The sequence below is a fragment of the Lepisma saccharinum genome, chromosome 2 (genome assembly GCF_977018435.1).
Source record: "Lepisma saccharinum chromosome 2, izLepSacc3.1, whole genome shotgun sequence".
Taxonomy (NCBI): domain Eukaryota; kingdom Metazoa; phylum Arthropoda; class Insecta; order Zygentoma; family Lepismatidae; genus Lepisma; species Lepisma saccharinum.
Genome location: NC_139230.1, coordinates 186,436,085 through 186,459,110, shown reverse-complemented (window position 1 = coordinate 186,459,110; position 23,026 = coordinate 186,436,085). Strand labels below are relative to the sequence as shown.

The following is a 23,026-nucleotide window of genomic DNA, read 5'->3' as shown; positions in this document are numbered from 1 at the left end:
GTGCCTGTTTTAGTCACAAGTGCTTTTTTCAACGATAACAGTTTTTTCAGTGCCTAATCTGCGAAAATGATGAAAAATGTTCACTATGCTTAGTGCAAATTTTGTATTTTGTGCTTATTTGCCTGCCAATTTTGAGAGTTTTTAGTACCTATCAATCTTCATCCTCTTTATAAGCCTTTATTTATCCTCCCTTAATTTCCTAATAACAATGTAATCATGGATGGTGTAAATAATATAAGACACTGAAAAGTATCATAAAAAAATTATGAAATATTTTTAAAACAGTCAGTAATTAAGTTTGTGAGAATTCCTAAGTGTATAATGATGAAAACTTTTGTTTTCTTAATCGCAGAGACCTTATTTCTAAAACAGAATGTAACAGGCAAATTATTGGATGAGCCCCACTGGCTCATTTAAGCTGACGCCACTGGCAGTGTCCCCTATTTTTGTTTCACTAAGCTACAATCATTTCTTTACGCTGAGTGTCCTCTGGCTTCATGGCAACATTGGCATTGAAAGCATAGTAACGGGAGGGAACAGCCCTTAAAAATTATGAAAAATGAAGGGCTCGGGAGTAAAACATGGCAAGTGACATTTTGGTCATTTCTGAGTTCATTAAGAAAAAAGGTTATTAGAAGCTATACTGTAGATAAATTGTTTTTGTGTTGTATTTACCAATTTCAGGCTTCACTGAGTTCAATCCAAATTGTATGACATGGCAATTTCATTCAATAATTGAAGGATGGCACATTTCACTTTGTAACTCAAAAAATGACCAATATGTCACTAACCATGTTTACCCAAGCCCTCCAAATGATTTAGGAAGGTGACAGATCGGACTCACAGGTACGTCAATTTTTACTGTAAAGATAATTATTGCAAAATCATGCCTGAAACAAATACAGTTGCAATCATTAAAGTGTCAATTTTAATTACCTTGTCAAAAGAGATGCTGAAAATGTTGTCCTCCTGTGTACATGTGTGCTATTATTAAAACTATAGCAAGACACAAGTAACATTTGGAATACTAAACACTTAATAAACACTTTAAACATATGACTGAACTGAAATCATGAAGTCACTGAAAGAAATTCACAAGTTATGTGCAAAACCATGTGTTATAGTTGCCACTCTGGCACTGCGAGCTGTTAGGAAACTAAAGTGGCCCATTTAGTGTGTCTTGTTTACAAAGCTCCGCGAAATTTCCTAAAAATATGTCAGAAATGTGTGGATGCACGAGGACAACATTTCTAACATCCCCTGACACAATTAACATGCTTATTTTGAATGTAATTGTAACTGTAATTGTGAGAACTTGAAGTAATTTTGAAGCGAGCAGTTACAATGCGGAGATATTACATGCGATTTGCCATGAGTTGCCATCTGGCTGGTTGCCAAGCGGGCTGCCAACAGGCACACAAAAGATGGTGAAATGCACTGTATTTATTGGGAGAACCTAATATTTTGTATAGAAGCCTTCCAGACTTGATTAAACCATTGTACGAAATTTCATCCAAATTCAAAACTATGACCTGGAGTCCCTGGTTAAAATAACATGGATGACCCTATATTATTTCCTCAAAGCAACAAGTTCCCACACATTTCACTTCAATTCACACACACACATTGTATGTGTGCATGTGTGTGTATCTATTAATAATAAGGCAATGATTAATACCTGCTACATATCAAGAAACCTAATAGATCAAAAACGGAAGGCAAAAATAGATCACAAACCATTATCATCTGTATGGTTTCCATTTCATCCATTTTGTCTACTGACCAGATAGATATAATCGTAACATATACTAAAGATTATAACAAATGTCCAAATGTGTAAGAATCAAGAGACAGATGTTATTTACATTAAATTATTTTTTTAACCCTTAAGTACTATTGGCGTTGATGAATCACACAACTAGTATGGAGAGTTCTTCTTTGTAGCTAATCAGTGGTGATTTATTCATTCTTGGTTTTGGACTTTTAACCACTGTGTTATACCATTCAGGGTCTGACAGTAGCACATAAGCAGCACTGAAGGAGTTTTTTAATTTTTAATTTTTTGGGATTTTGCATCAATCCTTTGACAAGGTGGAGCCTGGGCCACCACAAAATAATCCTCCCTGGCAACCTACATATAAAAATAGGTCCTGACGTGGACACCTGACGAAGTGGAGCCTGGGCTACTGATAATCCTCCCAGGCAACTTAATGTATATAGAGGTCCTTGTAACCAACAGACGAGGTGGAGCCTAGGCCACCGAGAATAATCCTCCAAGGAAACCAATTATAGGCACCATATGATTCAAGAGAATCGCTACCCTGAAGATAGAGGCAGATTCAGCCTCCGAAACGTTGGTAAATTTTTTTAAAAATAACACAGTGGTTAAAAGTCCAAAACCAAGAATAGTATGGAGAGGTCTGTCAGACCCCTGTTTTTATTTTGAACTGTGAACTAAGTGTTTTGCTATTTTCAATTTCTGATGCATTTCACATGCCTTGACTTGGTTACAGAAGACTATTGTAAAACAGTTTTCAATTATTATTATTGTTTAGTTAAAGAAACATAACGTAATTTAAGCAAAAAGGAAGAAAACCAGTCAAAAATTGCAACCATGACTTCTTTATTTTTTTGAAATTCCAAATTCTTAAAATTTCTACATTTTTATGTTGTCAGAAGTAAAAGATAAATTCAGCACAGTCTGAGAGACGGTTCATACTAGTTAAGAGTTAATTCAATTTGAATTACCATTCCAATTAATTGCATTTCCTCTTGTTTTCTTTTATTAATTTTTCTTCGAGTAGAATATCCACGCCACGTCTTTTGAATTTTCACAGCTGCACGATTTTCATCTACAACTCTCTCAGGAGCATCAGACTTGCCTTTCTCTTTAAGAAGTTTAATTTCTTTCATGAATTGTGCTCTCAGTCTTCCTTGTCGAGCTCTTTCATGAATCTGGATGATGTGAATAGCTTCTTCTTCCGACATTGACTCTTCTTCTTTTTCCTGCCAGTAAAACAAGCATTGGAGAGAACTAACACAGTTCAGGCCTAATATTAAACATGGTAGCGAATTAATGTACTGGAATAAAGTATGTATTTGCCTCTTAAACTTTTAAAATTTCTATGGATGGTGGCAGTAGCCACATCTTTTAAAAAAGTTTAATGGATAATTAATCGATTAATTTGGTTTATTTTATTTCACTTTTCTTCCACTTCTGGCTAATCGCAGATGAGTGATGATAACACAAAATTATTGAAGGGACACTCACAAAGAATACCCATGCCGGGATTCGAACCCAGGTCTTCTGCCATCAGGACATGTTGTGCTAACCACTCTGCCATGGAGGTTGGCATTTTCATGGATAATTGAGTACTTTATTCCAGTATATTAACACTAGTTCTACTTCTATTACTTGTTTTATCCCAGCAAAAAACCACATCAGAACCTAATCCATTTCAACAAAATTTGTTTATTTAAAAGAGAATTGTAGCATGATGTTATTATGTTTTTGTCAAAGCATTTATGTTATTTTTAAAGGTTCACATAACTGTGTTAGATTATTTTGCATCTAGGTATTTATGCTCTGATAGGCTAACCAGCACTGAACTAACAGTTTAAAGTGGGATTCAGTCCATTAAAGTGTAACATCAATATTAATAATGATATAAAGATAATGTTTCTTGTTGCCAAAGAAAGTAAAAAATGTCAAAATTTATTTCTTCCACTTTAAAGAAACAAGTTTTCATATGGTTAAAGCCATGGAGGTAAGAAAGGGAGGAGTAAGCCCTGCATGCTGTTTCTGAAACCGGATCACGTGACAGAACCGGAGAAGTCAGACCAAAACATTCAAAGATGCCGTAAGAAAGCATGTAATTTTGTACTTTTGAATAAGATTTAGGAAGCAATGGTGCCTGCTCAACACACGGCTGTACTAACAGAAGCGACAGGAAACCTGAAGGAATAATATTCAATAAGCAAATAAAGCTAGTTATAGTTTGTTTTGTAGTATTTAAGTGTAAAGTAAACCTCGAGTTTGCATTTGTAGTTGGAGCCTACTTCCATGCTCCTTCCAGCCTGCAAGCGCTTTCAGCAGCTGATGCAATGTTCTTCTGTCTGTTAAGTCATTGGTTGAAGTAGATGAGGCCATCTTACGCCGACAAACTTAAGCTCCACCCACTGGCTTCAAAACGAAAGCAAGGAGTGATACGAGACTGCAGGCACCTGGTTCAAGCATCATGCATATTGTCCTACAAGTTCTAACATAGGTTTGCACAGGAGGGGGGGGGGGTACAAAGTGAGAAGCAAGATACTTTTCCATGGGGCATATTACCCTGATAATAGTGCTGCCGCCTAAAAAAAACACCACTTGAATTTGAAAATTATTGCATTCCTGCACCTCCCATTTTCGAAGGGGAAGGTGTGGTCATCCTTGCCCCCCCCCCCCTTTCCAGACGTTCCATGCCCCTACATTACTATACTTTCACCTAGAAATTTGGTGTAGAGGAATCTTATCGCTGTTATTAAACAATATTATAGGAGAAAATTAAGTATTTTCAAGCCCATGAAAGTTCAAAGCAACTACGAGGAAAGGGGGCACAGAGGGGCAATTGCCCCCTCGACTTCAAATTTTATACAAATTAAAATACATTTTGTAAAATTCTCTTGCTCGCTTCGCTCGCAATATCTGTCTTTCTTACAGTCTTGTCAACTTCATAGCCACAGCTAGGGGGCAGCGCAAGTTGTCCCTGGGAACCAAACAATCTGAATGAGAAAAATTGTAAAAGAGAATGCCATGGCCTCCCGTAGAAATTTTTGCGCCATTTCAAATCAATGCTGTTTTCAATTTATAAAAATTTGGATCGAAAAATTTTCTTGCTCGCAATTTGTTTTCTGTAATACATTGTAAATTGCCAGAGAGAATTAAGAACAACAAAGTGCTTCAGACAGTTGCTGTTATGACAGTTTGGTTTGGAGGAAAAGGAGCACACACATTTCAGATACCATTTATATCATTTTTGCTGTTGGTTTGTTATGGGGCGCATGAATTGATTATGTATTGTATTTAAATAATATGTTATATATATATATATATATATATATATATATACACACACACACATATACCCATCAATGCAATAAAACTAAAACAGTGAGATAAAATGAGGTTTTTGTTCCCCGACTGAACTTTCAAGGCTTTTGTCCCCCCCCAATATGAGTTCTAATATTTTTCTCAGACTGCTGTATATTATTATTTGATTCCTTTCTTTTTACTGAATTTCCTCTTTCAATGCACCTTTCTTTTTATTTTAGTGATTATTTAAACAATCCTGTGGGCCTTACATACTTCCTACTTCCATGCCCATATGCTCTCTATATAAAGTACCCCTCTGTAGACCTTTTCATTCATATGCTTTTCAAACATTTTACTTCACATTTCCAAATTGACAGGGATAAGTTGATCTTTGAATGACAATGTACAACATGTTATCTTTCATTAAAAAAATGACAAACCTCACACATATTTACCTCTTCATAAATACCTAACTTTTTAAGAATACCATCAATCATATGCTTTCGATTCTGAATTTCGGTTTCCCTTTCAAGCTGATAATACTTTGGAACTTTCACTTCTGCTTCAATAGGGGTGAGATTCATATCAAATAGAGCATCATCATAGTAACTCCAGTCTGATATATCTAAAGTTACAAGTTCTGCCTAGAAACAAAACAGAAAATATTACCAAAGAAATCAATACAGAAAGTGTATGTATTAGGGCCTCCCTGATGGTGCAGTGGTAGCATCGTCACCAAGGTGTCTCAGGTTCGATACCCAGTGGAGGCACATAGTGGTTCGGATCCCACTTTAAACTGTAGGTCCAGTCCAAATTAGCCTTTCTGTGCATAAAGTGGACTTAGAACACCAACTCAATCATCAATAAAGTGTATGCATTAAACATTTTCAGGATTAATTTTAACTTAAAAGTAACATCTTCACAAAATAATTACACATTGTGATTGCAAAACACAAATAAAAACAAGTTACATTTGTATTCATGATGTAAAATCATGCTATGCTCTGCAAGCATTAATTAGTGAGTTGAGATACTGATATTTCATAAATCCAAGAAGACCTTGCTAGAAGGTTGAAATGTAACATTTAGTTTATGTTTTATAATAAAATAAATTCTGCCTTGGCCAGCATATTGGATTTTTGGTTATTGTGGAAACAAGGCTTAATGGTGTTATGATATTTCATGTATTAGAGATTGTTCCTCTACACCTGAAAAGAAGCATTTTAGGAGATATTTAACTGATCTGTCATATCCATTAAAATACATCTCTCAAACTGTTACAGGGACACAGATACATGATATTGTTTTTCTCAAAGATAAGACATGAACTTGTATTTTCTGCCAGATAGAGTTTTCAATAAATATGAGGAATAGTCACATATATATTTATCTGTTATACTTCCTCGGATATCACTAACTTGTTTGTTATTGATGATTATCAATAATTATTGTAATCAGGCACCTTCAGACAAATAAATTTAATTTATAAAATGCCATACTGCAGTTCTGCATGCCCTTGCAGGTAAAATATGCAGAGACCTTAATGAAAATATAGAAAATACAGAATGCTATTACGTAGTTAAGCTGACAACATCAGAGGGATGACAACCCAGGGTCAGCTAGTCCCTATTCTCCCAACAGACAAGAAAAATTGGCAATGTAAATGGTCTTGGTGTTCATTGGTCTTCAGTCTATCATTATTTTTGATGTAACTTTAACAAGTTTTCTATGATGCTGGAAGTCATGTAACACACCGCTAGTCGTTACAAGAACAATAAGTGTTAAAACCAAATCTTTAAAGACTGGTAATGTTTTATTTTGTTTTAATTCAAGTTCTGCATGCTTACTTATTTTAAAATGTTAATGCGTTACAAACAGTATGTATAATGGTGTTAATCTATGGATTCCACACTAATATTGGTTGTTTTACATGTCACCCCCAACCCTAGGGTTGCCAGAGGTGTCTTGGAGTTGAAGGCATTGGGAGTGTCCCTATTCATCTTATCGACCCCGAAAACTATGGATTCCACACTAATGTCGGTCGTTTTACATGTCACCCCATTCCCACCCCTCTCCTAGGGGTGCCAGGGTTGTCTTGGACTTGAACGGCATTTGGAGAGTCACTATTCATTTTGGCGACCCTGAAAACTGTGGATTCCACACTAATATCAGTCGTTTTCAATTATTTTTACATGTCACCCCCTTCCAACCCCCCACCCCTAGGGGTGCCAGGGGTGTCTTGGAGTTGAAAGCATTGGGAGTGTCACTATTAATCTTAGCGACCCCAAAAACCCAAAAACTATGGATTCCACACTAATATCGGTCATTTTACATGTCACCCCCTTCCCACCCCCACCCTAAGGGTGCTAGGGGTGTCTTGGAGTTGAATGGCATTGGGAGAGTCACTATTCATCTTAGAGAACCCGAAAACTGTGGATTGCACACAAATATCGGTTGTTTTTGATTATTTTTACATGTCACCCCCTTTCCACCACACCCCAAGGGGTGCCAGGGGTGTCTTACCCCCACAGTATTTCTTTCCAGATTGCAAGTGATATGTGTTCCAAGTTTGGTTGAAATCGCTCCAGGCATTCGAGAGTTATGCTGGAACAAACATACACACACACATACATCCATTTTTATATATTAAGATGTTAATCTGGTATATGCACTGCATTGAATGCACGTAGTTTCCCAGTGGGCCATCTGAGGTTGTGCTTAAGTCTCTGTACTCGTGCGCATTTCTGTGCGCACAGCAACATGTAGTTCTGAGAAGCACCGCTCGCCAGCGCCAACTTGCTATAAAAGTGAGGACGGGAGCATTCTGCCTCAGTTCTTGGCCAGCCAGTGACCAGCACACACTTCTGGGGATCCAGGTCTAGAAACAGCAGCAAGGGGAAAAAAAGAGAGAGAGAAAGAGTTAAAGTAGAATCCCACATGCCCGTACTGGCTTCAGCTGAGAGGCTGGCACCTTCAGGCAATAAATCTGATAGTCAGCTTCAGCCAGAGTGTAGCTTCACATTCTTTCTTATCCTGCTGATACCGGCTACAGCTTTGTGGTTGGTACAGTCGGACCCTTGGGTCTGATACTACAGCTTAAGAGTACCCTTGGGCTCCTTAAATCATCTGTATGGGCTTCAACAGTGAGGTGGTACCTACGGACATTTACTCTGATACTTAGCTACAGCTTGTGTGTACCCTCAGACTCCTCATTCCTCCTATGGAGTACGAGATCAATTCTCGACGAGTAAGGCCTATGTGGACCCCATATGGACTATGACCCAAAAATAAAATTGGGCTCCTTTCCTCCCCAGGCATGTCACTGCGAGGAGACTTCGTTGAGACCCAAGTTTGAGGAGCTGAGGGGTCGTCCAGTGAACTTTGCATATTTATGGAAGGTATTAGTGGAGTCTAGTGTAGTGAACAATAGGTAACAGTGTGTGTACTGACATTGGTGAATGTTCGTGTAGGCCATTTTCACAGGTAACCCCCTTGGTGCCCGAGCTGATTTTGAGCAAAATGCAGAGTTTCAATTAAATGAGTGTAGATCGGAGGCTAATTGCCCTAGAGAGATGAATGATATACCGTTGTACGCAGAATGAACCAGAGATTCAGATTATATAAAATGTATGCAAATTCGGCAAATATGTGACAGGGGAGGGGAGAACCCCCAAAATTCCAAATTTTCGGAAAAATGGAGATTTCCCCCCTCCCCCAAGAAGAAAGTACATGACAGTGTTAACATGCACATGGAAATTATCGCTGGAATGTAAGGAACACAAAAATATTTGCATTATTATCGTATGACCAATGTACCCCCAAAAGGAATGATCAGCATGCCACTGATTCAAGCTTCAAAATGCAGCATTACCTTGAAATGACTGTAGCTCAGAGGCTAATTGTCCTAGAGAGATGAATGATATACCGTTGTACGCGGAATGAATCACAGATTCAGACAATATAAAATTTATGCACATTAGGCGAACATATGGAGGGGGAGGGGAAATCCCCAAAAAATCATTATTTTAAAACAAAAATTGGGGTTCTCCCCTCGCCCCCTCAAAAAAAAACATGAAATGGTCAACATGCACATAGAGATTATCGCTGGCATGTAAGAAACAGAAGTCGCAACCTTTCTACTCTTAGCTCTTTTGTTTATATGTATTTCTAACATTTTAGTGAGAAATGTAACGTGTGTACGCGAGTGTGTATGTGTAATTAGACTATAGTATTGCTTTTTATGTTATTTTTAAATATATACAAGATGCCATTTTAGTTGTGTCCAAGGATCACAGAAACGTATAGAGGACATCAAAACAACTTTCCCCAGTAACATGTGTGTCATTTAGGCACGACAAACATTAAAAAAAAATCCGTTTTGCCGCTTGTATGTTGGCAACCCAACACAACATTTGATCACGTCTGTGACATATCTTCCTGTTGTGAAACGCCACAGATGTCATCAAATATTTACAAATTGTGCGGCAGGATGAGTGTTGGTTGCATGTGCGGGTACCGATAAACAAACTTCCTTCGAATTCAGTTTCCAGGGATGAGGGAAACACATTGCTTTAGAACAACAAAGCCGGCCTTCCTTTGTCGGCAAAATTTTTCCCTTGAAATAAGATGCAAAAAAAAAAAGTTGCCTTTTTCCCGCCATTTTCATGAAAAAAAACGTGCAACAATCATTTCTGTTAATACATGTGTTAACAACAATATGAAAAAAGAAAATCGAAATTCTAGCCAAAAATAGCGAAATTATAACGTAAAAACTACGACCTTGACAAAGCATCTCGATCGAGACGATCGGGCACCTAAAGGTTAAATGTCTCATAAAATGTTTATACCCAGCAAGCCTTGAGGTTTCTGTGAAGTTTCAGTGTTACCGACTGGAAGAGTTAGCATACAGGCAAACTTTTGCAATAAAACTAAGTACAATTGTTGTTGTAGGCTAGTGGTTTGGCCCATGAACGTTGCAGTCATGTGCCAATTATCTCTAACTGGCAGAAAAATAGACTGATAAGAAATTTAGAATTTAGACAGTACCACCAAATCCTATCATTTTATCTTTAGATGTTACCAAGGTACAAATAGTTGATATGCAAGGTTGGGGTATAAGTCATTGTAACTATTTATTTTTTATTATTTATTTTCTTCTGCAAGAATCCAAGACCTGCATGAAAATCCAAAATATACAAATGGAAGGGGGCAGTGCATTGCAATGTGGAATGTATGAACAATGCAGTTCATGTGTAGCAGGTGTAGACTAGGAAAGCGAGCAAAACATCCTTAGAGATAGCATCGTGCCACATGGGTATACAAGTCTGAACATATACATCAACATTATAAGAGCAAGAGAGATGCATACTATGGTAAGACACTATTCCCTAAGTTTCCACCAGCTCTGGCACTTCTATCCCAAAGAATGGCTATTTTGATACATGCACACTGTCCATGCCATGGAATGGCGTTCACTCAACAAAGAATTACCACTGCCTTCTGTACGATAATAGTTCATCACAGTGCCATCTAGTGACTTGTCCACATGCTAAGGGTGCCATTTTCTCTGGGACACACGATCATATTATGGTACTACTGTTTAACTTTGAGAAAAATATAGTTGCCATGACTTATGCCCTAGCCCTCGTACTTAAATACAAAAAAGTCAATGTCTCAGTTGAAAAATGATGTAATTTATCAATCAGTATCCACAATACAAACACTTGCATTTTTAAATTTGTCTCACCTTTATTTCAAGTAATCTTCCAATACTTGCTTCTAGCAACTTTCTGATTAAGAGCCTCTTCTGAGGTTGCACAATTTGATTGTAGCATTCATCTAACTTGTTCACAACAGTTATATACTTCACATACAACCCACTGACAATGTTATAAGCAAGTACTTTATCCTGAAAAATAAAGATTTATTTTCAAAAATATAAATATCCCTGCAGATCATGAATATAACAAGGAGAGGATACAGCTTGGGAAATTGACTTTTGGATGGGACTTTGTGTAGTGGTAGGGTACCCCTAGGTATTGGTAAGCTAAGGTACTAGCATGCACTAGCTAGCCATTTCTGAGATAAAGCACTTCAAAGTTGTGCAGCTTTTCAACAATGTCTCATCAGGTAAAGATATTATGTGACAGCCAAGTGGCCAGGTAGCCTAGTGGTAATGTGTCAATTTCATGCTCCAAAGCTTGTGGGTTTCTCTTTCCTTATTAACTGGAACAGCTATTTCTTTGTAAAATTCATATTTTATTTGCTGTGTGAATTGCCGAGAAATAATTTGTCTTCCATGCTTTTATGGCAATTACCACTCTGGCAGTGGTGTGGCATGACTTTTTCAAAAGTGTTACCGGCTATCAGACGTTATCATCTCCACCCTACCCTGCCCCCCCCCAAAAAAAAACATGCCTTTGATCTAGATTTTTGTTCATCTCCTTTTGTTCTTGTTTTGTTTTTTTCCACTCAATGATTTAGCCACAATCACTCCTAGAAAGAACTACCACTCATGAGAGAGCTACCGTGAAAATCCAGTGAATAGTGGTCGAGCCTTGTCAACCATCTCTGTTTCTTTGCAAAGAGGTGGAAAGGGGAAGAAGAACCACACATTTCTCAGGTCAGTTTGACGTTTGTGCAACAGAATTCCCCTCCTCCAGTGGTGGAAGGGAAGTCCAGATGTACGTATTACTGTTGCCAACTTAGTTCTTTGGAGCAAGATTGTCCAAATCATGAATCGCATCAAGTACTTATATTTTCGTCTATTAAGTCTCAGTTGTAGTTAAATCCAGCTTTGGCTTTGCAGTCTAGCTCTTGTTGCTTCAGAAAAATAGTATCCCCATGTTAGGCGGGATTTAGCTCTTTTCTGGAAATCCAATGTGACAACACTTGCTGATCCGGTAGGCCGGACTGGTAACTGGGCCCCTAAACAGGCATATGAATAACCCCCTAGCACACTTGCCTCTAAGTCTTTCCCCACTGTTTCCTTGCATTGGCGCCCTTTCCTCTTGTTACCTCTTGAGGGTAGCAGAATGGCCTGCCTCTTCACTTTGGCTGGCTGCAGAGAAAATGTACTCTGCAATATACACTTGACTGCAACGATGTTGGTTAACATATTTAACAATGTTGTTATTTTATTGAAAAAAACTTTTTAATTTCTTTACATTTTGCTGTTACCTGCGGTAACACCGGTTACATGCACACCACACCTCTGCACTCTGGATAGTATACAAAAAAAAAATGTAAATAAAAACACTGATTGTGTTTTACTTCTTGATCATTTTCTCGAAAAAGAAAATATATACCTTCTGCTACACATAATATTTTGTCGAATATAACACGTGGATAATTTCATGTGCAAAAGTTTGTAAAATGATGGAAAAATGAAAAAGGAATATCTTCCCCATAAAATTAAATAAAATTTTGTTTCATGTTTATTTCAATATATTATTAAACAAAATGTGAGAAATAGTTGCTTGAGTTAATTAAAAAAGTAGGAGCAATCAAACTGGAATCAAACACAGAATCTCTGACACAGAAAACTGATACATTACCACAGAGCCACTGGAACACTTGGCAGCAGGATGATATCTTCACTTCATTGGCATGCTTGGAAAGCTTTGAAGTGCATTTTCTTGCAAATGACTGGCTAATGTGCACTAGTACCTTGGCATATCAATACTAATAAGGTACCCTACAAGTAGACGAAGTCTCGTCCCAAAGTCAATTTCCCAGGCCATACATAGCCTCTCCTTGTAAGATGAAAAATAAGTTTATTGTTATCATACATTCTCACATTATAATGCATTCAGGTAACAGTGGGTTTATATTTAACAAAGCTTCAATTATTTGGCGATATTTCAGCAACAACAACATTGCACTTACAATGAGATCTTCACCCCAAAATTAAAGAACCAAACATATGCTTTATGAGATAAGTATTTCTTCAAATTTTCACCAATAACCTATTGGCTTCCTCAGGAGTTGGGTAAAGAAGGTGTTGGAAACACATGTAAAAACTTACTGCATATTGGAAAGGTAGGCGTAGGTAAAAATTAATAGGAGAGAACAGATAGAAACATCATCAATGCATGACTGCTCACCACACAAGTGAATCTGTCATGAGGATGATGTCATATCTCTTCACTTCCCAACAGGTTACTCCTTCATTGGTGTGTTAGTGTTATTTCCTTCCAGATTAAATTCAAGCAGCAAGAATGGATATTCCCAGATGAGTCATTAATCTTATTATCTCTTTTGTCCATTAATAAAGCCTCTTTACTGTTACACTCATTTTCAATTTCTTCACATCATTTATTTTATTTACATATATATGCATCTAAAATGTGATTAACAATTGCTGATTTTCTTTCTCTTCTCCTAATCTAATCTGAATGGTCTCCCACTCTAGTTTTAACATTTCTTTTAGTCTAGCCAAATATAAACATTATTGCAACTGCAATTTATCCTGTGTATGCCACTACTATCAAATTTGTGTAATAAAAAAGGAGAATGGAAAAACTCATAAGGTGCATGTCCGGTTCTTTGGTTTTCATGTGACCATGTTACAGACAAGAAGCGTGAAATGTGCTCTATTTTAATGAGATCTCGTCCCTATTTCCAATGCATATCAACCCTGCATATGGATATTTTCTTCAAACATGGTTCTCTGCCACCAAGAAAGAAGGTCAGGATATGAGTTACTTTGCACTGGAGACATGAGCCAGTCATGTCCCACATCCCGCAGGGATGCAAAAGTTACAAATTTCTCTACATTCTTCATCAGTAGAAGAAGCACAATCTTAGACAGATGGCAGAATTCAGAATTCAGAATTCTGGGATTTGTAAAATCAAGAATTTCAGAAAAGAAAATTGGTGTCAATGAGCAGCGGTAATCTAGTCGGTAGGGTGCTTGACTGCCACGCAGGAGACCTGGGTTCATTTTCCCAGGGTGGGTGATTTAAGGACGGAATTTTTCCGGCCTTGTCCCTGCATAAAGTGGCTCTTGGGCTCACCCAGCCTCAAATCAGTGGGAACCTGGGGGCAACTCTTGGGGGTAAAGACGGCCGGAGTGTAGTGTTGATTAGTGATTACATCACCTCCAAAATGGCAAAGATCAAGGATGTGTGGGGCTCTACCCCCACATCCCCTAAATGTGCCTTCATGGCACAGTGTTATGTGCATGGGGAACTTTACCTTTTACCTTTGTGTCAATATGGATGTTAGCAATGTAATTAAAAATAGAAATGTCCTAATGTTAACATCAGGTATGTGCCTGGGTGACAGAAGTGAATCTGTGGTTGGGTAGCTGATGTAATAAAAACATAATCCCTCTCATAATTCCCTTCGAACATCCTTTTCCAAATCACTCTCTTTTATTTCCTTCTGCAACATCTGAGAGATTTCAGGATAGGAAAACAATTATAATTCAGGTATAACAAAACAATATTCTCTTGGGTTAATGAACAGATGAGTTCTACAGTAATTTGTAAGGTTTTGAGAGTGCCCTAGGTCATTAGTTACATTGATTTATCACTATGAGCCCAAATCTGTGTGTGAATTGGTATAGGTATTGGTTTGGAAAAAAAACTTGATTATGCCAAATTGTTTTAGATCTCTAATCCAAACTGACTCACCAGCTTTAAGGTAAAACTAGCATAGTGCTTCCCATTGTAATATTTTGCTTCTTTTTGTTTAAAAACCTTATTCTTATGCCAAAGGGGAGAACAAGATGTCGGTGAAGAGGACAAGACTGAAACACCGTGGAAAGAGAGGAATGGTGGAAAATCAGAAGAAAATGGAGAGGCTTGAAGGATGATGATTCTTATGCAAAAACTGTAAACAATTTAATACCTTAAGTTACTGATCACTTCTTCATTTCTTGTTAAAGAACAATTCTGTGTGAAAATGGCCATTTGTTGACATAGTATTTCTGTATTCAAGCAAACCCTTATAAATATGATAGAGACATTTGTTTGCCCCACTGAACAACAATCCTGTCCTGAATCATATCCTTCAAATTTCCAAATTCACAATGCTTTGCAAACATACACAGATCAATGATAAATAAATCAGCTGGTTCACCCACATGCTGCACTAGAACATTAAACTTGTATCTTTCAAAACTCACATGCATGTGGGGTAGAAACTAGGGATGGCCAGATCCGGATCCTGGCAGATCCGAAATCCGGATCCGGTTGGTTACGGATCCTTAGGATCCGGATCCTAAAATTTTTCGGATCCGGATCCAGAACTTTCGGATCCGGAATTTTCAGATCCGGATCCAGTACTTTCAGATCCGGATCAGGTACTTTCGGATCCGGTTCCGGTACTTTTGGATCCGGATCTGGAATTTTCGGATCCGGATCTGTTTTGCCATCCCACATGCGCTTCTTTGGAAAGTAAGAATGTGCTTATAACATATTGTTACCTGCTAATATACATATATATATAATATACATACACACACACACATATATATATATATAGTGTGTGTGCGCGCGTGCGCTATTTGTAATTAATTAATACACTTACTAGGGAGGTCTAAGTCTCCCCCTCCGATTTCCATGAAACTTTGCAGGTGTATAGAGGCCCCCCCCCTCAAATGTCAAGATGAGGAGAAATTGAAGTGGGGATCTGACCCCGAAACCACGTAAATATGGCATAGGAAGAAACAGGGGGCACAGGGCCTCTCTATACACCTGTCAAATTTCATGGGAATCAGAGGGGGACACAGGGGTCAGATGATTCCCATGTCAATTTGTCCTCATCTTGACATTTGAGGCGGGTTTTGACCCCTAAAACAGTATTTTAGCCGAAACAAAAAAAACACGTACTTCTTCCTTTGGGCCCCTCTATACACCTGCCCAGTTTCATGAAAATCGGAGGGGGACACAGGGGTCAGATCCTTACTTCAATTTGTCCTCATCTTGACATTTGAGGGGATTTTGCCCCCTGAAACAGTTTTTAGCTGAAACAAAAAAGCACGTAATTCTTCCTTCGGGCCCCCTCTATACACCTGCCACGTTTCATGGAAATCGGAGGGGAACACAGGGGTCAGATCCCCACTACAATTTGTCCTCATCTTGACATTTGAGAGGAGGTTGCCCCCTAGAACAAATTTTTTGCCGAAACAAAAAAACACGTATTTCTTCATTTGGGCCTGTTTATACACACAACTGCCAAGTTTCATGGAAATCTGAGGGGGATACAGGGGTCAGATCCCCACTTCAATTTGTCCTCATCTTGACAATTCAGTGGGTTTCGCCCTGTAAAACCGTTTTTTAGCTGAAACAAAAAAAAAACACGTATTTCTTCCTTTTGGCCCCAAGATACACATGACAAGTTTCATGGAAATCGGAGGGGGACACACAAATCAAATGCCCACTTAAATTTGTCCTCATATTGACATTTGAGGGGGTTTTGCCCCCTAAAACAGTTTTTTAGCTGAAACAAAAAAACACGTATTTCTTCCATTGGGCCCCACTATACACCTGCCAAGTTTTATGGAAATGGGAGGGACACAGGGGTCAGATCCTCACTTCAATTTGTCCTCATCTTGACATTTGAGGGGGTTTTGCCCCCTAAAACTGTTTTTTAGCTGAAACAAAAAAAACACGTATTTCTTCATTTGGGCCCGTTTATACACACTCCTGCCAAGTATCATGGAAATCGGAGGGGGACACAGGGTCAGATCCTCACTTCAATTTGTCCTCATCTTGACATTTGAGGGGGTTTTGCCCCCTAAAACAGTTTTTTATCTGAAACAAAAAACACGTATTTCTTCCATTGGGCCCCACTATACACCTGCCAAGTTTCATGGAAATCGGAGGGACACAGGGGTCAGATCCTCACTTCAATTTGTCCTCATCTTGACATTTGAGGGGGTTTTGCCCCCTAAACCCGTTCTTTAGCTGAAACAAAAAAACACCTAATTCTTGTTTTGGGCCCCATTATACTGCCAAGTTTCATGGAAATCGGAGGGGGACACTTAGATAACCTCCCTTGTTAGTCTTACACTTTGTAATTATTTAACACTGCATATATTATAATGTTTTATTTTAATTTGTAAAACTGTAACTGTAGAACAATTGTATAATGTTTGTATAACATTTCTATCTTGTTATATGTGTTAAAGGTTTCATCCTGTAATGGAATGTCTCACATTTATGTGTGTTTTCATTTCCAATACATTCGAATGAATACATATTCGTTTCAATGGCATTTACAAAATCACCTCGGACATTTGTGCATGAGTGTGTTAGCCGATGCGTAGCAAAGTATTTTAGGAACAACACTTGAAAAAAATTCTTGTAGGACTAACGAAAAATTTCTTTGTAATCAAAGATCATAATACCTTTTAAGGTGTGGTAATATTATAATGGGATTGAGATATGAAACTCTCGGATCCAGATCCGGATTTTCGGATCCGGAACCAGATCCGAAACTTTCAGACCCGGTTCTGGATCTGGATCCAGATCCGGAACTTTCAGATCCGGATCCAGATCCGAAACTTTCAGATCCGGATCCAGATCCGAAACTTTCAGATCCGGATCCAGATCCGAAACTTTCAGACCCGGATCCGGAATTGTCGGATCCGGATCCAGATCCGTAACTTTCGGATCCGGATCCATTTGGCCATCCCTAGTAGAAACACTGCATCACATTTGTTCAATAAATAAGCAATAGTATGTGGTTCCTTAAAATGCAACAGGGATTGGTCGGATTTAGAACCATCACATTGTCAGTTTGTTTGGCAGGAGGATACTGCTTCTGGCACTGGTAGCTTACAGCTTTGAGCACCAAGGTGGCAGTACTGTTCACACCAATAAGGAATAAATGTTTTCTTGTGAAGAATTACAAGTCAACAGTTGTAGGAAATTATTTCAGTTCCGGTACCAACATGCTCTACTTCAGAACTGATACAGAAAACAAATCTGCATGAAAAAAGATTGAAAATTACTCTACCTTTTCTGGTTTGGCTGACTGTAGTAGAGCATCAAAACCGGAAGCATTAGATACTGCCACCTGAACCTCTGCCCATAGCTTGTTATAAGTCCTATAATAAAAATATTATATCAGAGGCAAGTGATACATGAATAAATTTGCAAAACAAATATTAAAAATTAAATGAAATAAAATCCAGGTGACAAAAAGGTTAATTACTAATATGTTAAATTGTACTTCCTGTCTTGCCACCTCAACTCTACCCAACAGCACAGTATTTTGATACATTTCAGAAGTTCAGAATTTTACATTCAGTTTCAATCTGTGCATAAAGTGTACTTTAAACAAACTGGCAATTTTTTTTTTTTTTTTATGCCTGAGCATCTGGCTTTTAGTTTGTTATATTAGCTTGGATGAGTATTGCCCCCATTCACCTTAGAAACATGATGAAGGATTATTTGAGCATATGTACGAGGGTCATCCAGAAAAAAAGGAACATTTTGGTGTAAAACATAAACAACAAATTTATGGTACAGAAACTATATACCTTACTCTACTTTCCACATATTCACCATAACCGTTCAAGCACTTATCATAGTGTGTTGATTCATATTAATATTAATTGATTAAAGTAATTTTATTAGTTTCAAACATTTTTATTGTATTATGCAATTGACAAAGATGAGGGGGAAAAAAAGATGGTCAGACGAGCGCTCTCTGCTATCACAAAAGGATGCATTCTGGGTAAATTTTACCCACAAGCAAAATTACTTCTTATGTTGAGAGTATAATTGTGTTAAAGCATTTATGAAACTACCTCTATTGATTAAACTAATTTGATTAATTTTGTACTTTTATTGTATTACACAATTGATAAACATAATAAGAAAAAAAGAACATGTTGATGTACCAAACTGAAATGTATGAGCACACATTGGCTGAAATTTACACAGGCAGTGTTTCTGTGACCCTCATGAGTGGAAGTCACAAAGTCTCACAGTTCATTTAAGGTCCTGACATTCGGAAGGGTCCAATGAAAAGATATTGAAAAGGGTGACCTCAGGCATTCATTGGAAGTGTTAAAAAAAATTCAAAATCATCTTGGTAATTTTTACCCATATGAGAGTCCTTACAGGTTTAAAATGGAGTTCACATTAACCTATTCTGGCACTCCTACATTTGTGTGAACCTGTTTATTTAAGAAACATAAAGATTATATTATTATTTCTTCTTAGTACCTATGGCTAATATTACTCAAATGAGAATATTCGTAATTGTAGGTAATGTGATTTTTTTATGTCTCTTTATTGTAATCAATCTTTCCATCTGTACTCATATATTATTATATTATATATACTTATATTTTCTTATGTAGCTCATGACAAGGGTTAGGTGGCAGAGCAGCCCACGGCTGAACCTCGCCCGCTAAATAAAGGAATTATTATTATTATTATTATTATTATAGTTGTATATGACTCACTTATGAGACTAATTACTCACTTATGAGACATACTTCAATTCAGTGGTTGGCATGAAAAGGTTCTTCAAAACTGTCTTTTGAAGATGGCTGAAAAGCAAAAGAGAGAAATTAATGACACTATTACTACAAAATTTATCTACAGAACTGTTGTACAAAATCCAGAGAAATGACTCTGGAAAGAGTTCTGAATGTTCAACGATTTTTCACAAGTTTTATAGGAGTATTAGGAAGTGCTTTAGAATAATGAAAATGATCGTGAAGTGAAGTTCAAAGCTTGGAGAAACTAATTAGTGCAGTTTAAATATTCACTACGCATTAGTCCATGGAGAAATTTTGATTTGAAATGTAGCTTGCACGAGATGGCATTCTTGATTTCCGGTTAATTATGATGAACTTTTTTGTGGATTTTTATGTGAGACTCGAAGGGGATTTTCTTGCTTCTGACCTGATATTACATGATAAAGTGCTTAAAGCATTTAAAATATATAACCCATGGTGCAACAGCCCATGAGGGCTAGGGTCTACCTGTAGACTGTCGGCCTCAATCCCACCTGCTGAGGTGAGAGATCATATAGCCAGATGTGAGATGACGTGCAGTCAGTATGACGAACCCTCAGTTGTTGTTGTAGGTTTCCCTGACCAGGTTACACTACTCATTTGTAGCTCCCCAATTCCCTCATGATGGTGGCTGGCCACTGGTCCCACACACAGGCCGAAATCTCAGGAGAAAATTTGTTACGTTTCCCCCAGGAGACTCGAACCTGTGCGTGTCCTGTAGGTGGGGGCCAAAGCATGACGCCTTAGACTGCAAGGCCATGGTGTGGGACATAAAGCATTTATGGATGTTATTTTAATGCATAAAGTCCAAAACCTTACCTGCCTAACCTAACAACAAAATAATTTAATAAAATACCCCCTTGCGCTCCACACACATAAAGTAGATAGGAGCACAGTCTATATCCCCGGCCGGTTTAAATCCGGGAACTTTTCTAACGTTGGAAGCGGCCCCATTGACCACCCAGCGTCGAATGACATGGGTACCTGGGGGAAACCCTGGGGGGTAAAGGCAGTCAGGGGCATGATGGTGATCACATCACCCCCACTCACGATCGGATCAAGAAAGTGTGGGGAGTTACCCCCACACCCCCTATATGCCTCCATGGCGTGGTGCTAAGCACAGGGGAGCACTTTACTTTTTTTTTTACATTATTACTTACAATAGGTTGTAGGCATGCTTAATATTGTTAATTGTATTTTCTTAAACACATGTGATTCATTATCAACTTTTGTTCCATGGTACTGCTCTGTAATGATTTTGTATGTATTTCTATATTTAAAAATTTGTACCTATATTATTAAATGTAATAAATTTACTAAAGAGCAGATACCTGTTGTGCACAGCATAATAATATATAATTAAATAATGGAGACGATTTATTATGCAAACTATTATTAAATAGTACTGATTTATACAATCGAATGTAATCTTGATAAGGACTGCTTGCAACTGCTGGTAACAGTTTACTATATCGGAGACACATTTCTTCAATTTTACACCAGAAACTACTTATGGAAATGAGTTTCTCCAAGGTTTACAATGTTCGTCGAGGTATTTTCTTTCATCGTGGAATATATTTGACCGGGAAATCATGTATTTTTCAAGAGAAATATCTCACCAACGCACAATTGCAATTGCTTTCATTTGCTTGCACTATGACAACCAGATGCTGCGAACGTTTGATGACGTAAGCCCCTGTCAGTGTTTCCAACCCCCTTTTTTTTTTTACTATGCTGGCCTAACCTAACCAAACCTAACCTTATCAGAAATGGTTCGTGGGGCTATTGGTCAGCTACTGTGCATAATGGTTTGTGGGGCTATCCGTCAGCTACCCGTACATAATGTACAATTTGCACAAGTGACGAACACGATAATAGGTTTTTTTTCTGTGAAGGAGGTTTGAAACACTGCATACCCACTACAGTAGTCAAGATTTGCCCGCCATATTCTGTGTTATGGAAGCGAAAAAAGGAGTCAAAGAAATTACTCTCTATGTGAAAAATTGTGGTTTTTTTTCGTGTAAAAAGCATAATGGCACCTTGAACTATGTTCTGCAATACACAATTGGTAAGTATGAACAATGCGAAACACGAAATGTTCGATTTTAATGTGTTTCCGATATAGTAAACTGCCCAACTGCCGGCCGTAGAGGCTGAAAAACAGCTTAAAATAATAATAAATAAATGCATATCCATCTGTATATTTATTTTGTCCATACCATCTTCGTCCTGTCAGAAAATAACTTTCGGTAAGAATGTAGAATACAGAGAATGTCTCCAATTTCGTTAATATTTGGTATACTAACTAATTTTGGCCTTCTAATTACGTATCTGTTGTTAAAATGCGGGGGTCACGTGTAGAAATTTTACATTATGCCCGGGTAGCCCCACAAACGATTCACGGATAGCCCCACAAATCATTCACGGATAGCCCCACGAACCATTTCCGGTAAGGTTAGGTTAGGTTAGGCAAGCTTAGTTAAAATTTTGTTCGTAAAACAATGCGATACACCTTTATAAAAAAAATCTTAACTTACATCAGCTTTTTTCACGATTTCCAGACGTGATCCCCGCATTTTAACAACAGATTCGTGATCGAATTTGGAGACATTCTCTATATTCTACATTCGCCCTAACTTTCCACTGTGTCAAGTCACCCTTTCATGGTATGCGACTTTCTGAAGAAGCTATATGCAATTTATTTACCACATATAGCCTACATTCATTACCTTGGTGCAAATTTGTATCTCAACTTGCATCATATGGACATACAGTGCCAACAAATCCAGAATACAGTAATGTTGCACTTTAGTATTGTACTTACTTCTCTTATTTCACGTTGCTGATCTCGGTAGGGGAGTAGCAGTAAAAATTAGTTGTTGTTTTTTTAACCAACTAACTCGTATTGTTATTTGTAAACTTTATAGTTCCGCAACTTGGTTCCCATGACAACGCTTGTAAATGTAGTGTTGCCAACACCAGTCGATACTTATCGGCAGTATCCATCGCACCTCATCCATGTCATCTCTCTGCTCTGCTAATCAAAAATTCTTGAGTAATGGTGCGCCCAATGCGCATGCTTATTTAACGTGCATTTTAATGGCATTTTTTATTCCCTCAGCAAATGCGCAACGCAAGCATACTTACTCAGTGCCGCCATTTGCAATTAGTTTTTTTTGTCGATTAGATTTGGCAACATATCCCTGTCGAACAAAAGAATGTAGAAAATGAATCTTTTTTATTGCACAACGCGAGAACAATTTCGTGTTCTGACGTCAGAGACGCGTAAATACGTTTTTAGGTCTGTTAGGTTTAGCTACCTTAGCATAAAAACACAACAAATGTATTGTTTATGATAAAAAAACTAAACCTAACAAGCCTATCCAAACAAGTTGGGCATTTAGCGTAACAATGAATACTTGTTCACAGTGACGTCAGAACACAAGGTTGCTCTCGAGTTGTGCGAT

General features: G+C 37.8%; 1 protein-coding gene across 3 annotated transcripts in view; it reads right to left on the bottom strand.

The window, feature by feature from the left end:
* Positions 1-22,505, bottom strand: part of LOC145980882 (dynein regulatory complex subunit 11) — a 39,052-nt gene extending 16,547 nt beyond the window's left edge. For 2 of the 3 annotated variants that reach the window (XM_083113967.1, XM_083113980.1), the window contains exons 1-6: positions 22,384-22,505; positions 19,523-19,589; positions 18,044-18,134; positions 10,821-10,982; positions 5,530-5,718; positions 2,749-3,006 (exon numbers count right to left, since the gene is read on the bottom strand). In XM_083113967.1, coding sequence (XP_082970093.1) covers positions 2,749-3,006; positions 5,530-5,718; positions 10,821-10,982; positions 18,044-18,134; positions 19,523-19,533 — 711 coding nt within the window. In that variant the 5' untranslated portion in view covers positions 19,534-19,589; positions 22,384-22,505. The remainder of the gene's footprint in view (positions 1-2,748; positions 3,007-5,529; positions 5,719-10,820; positions 10,983-18,043; positions 18,135-19,522; positions 19,590-22,383) is intronic. The other variant, XM_083113972.1, reaches the window with a different exon arrangement.
* Positions 22,506-23,026: the final 521 nt, after the last annotated feature.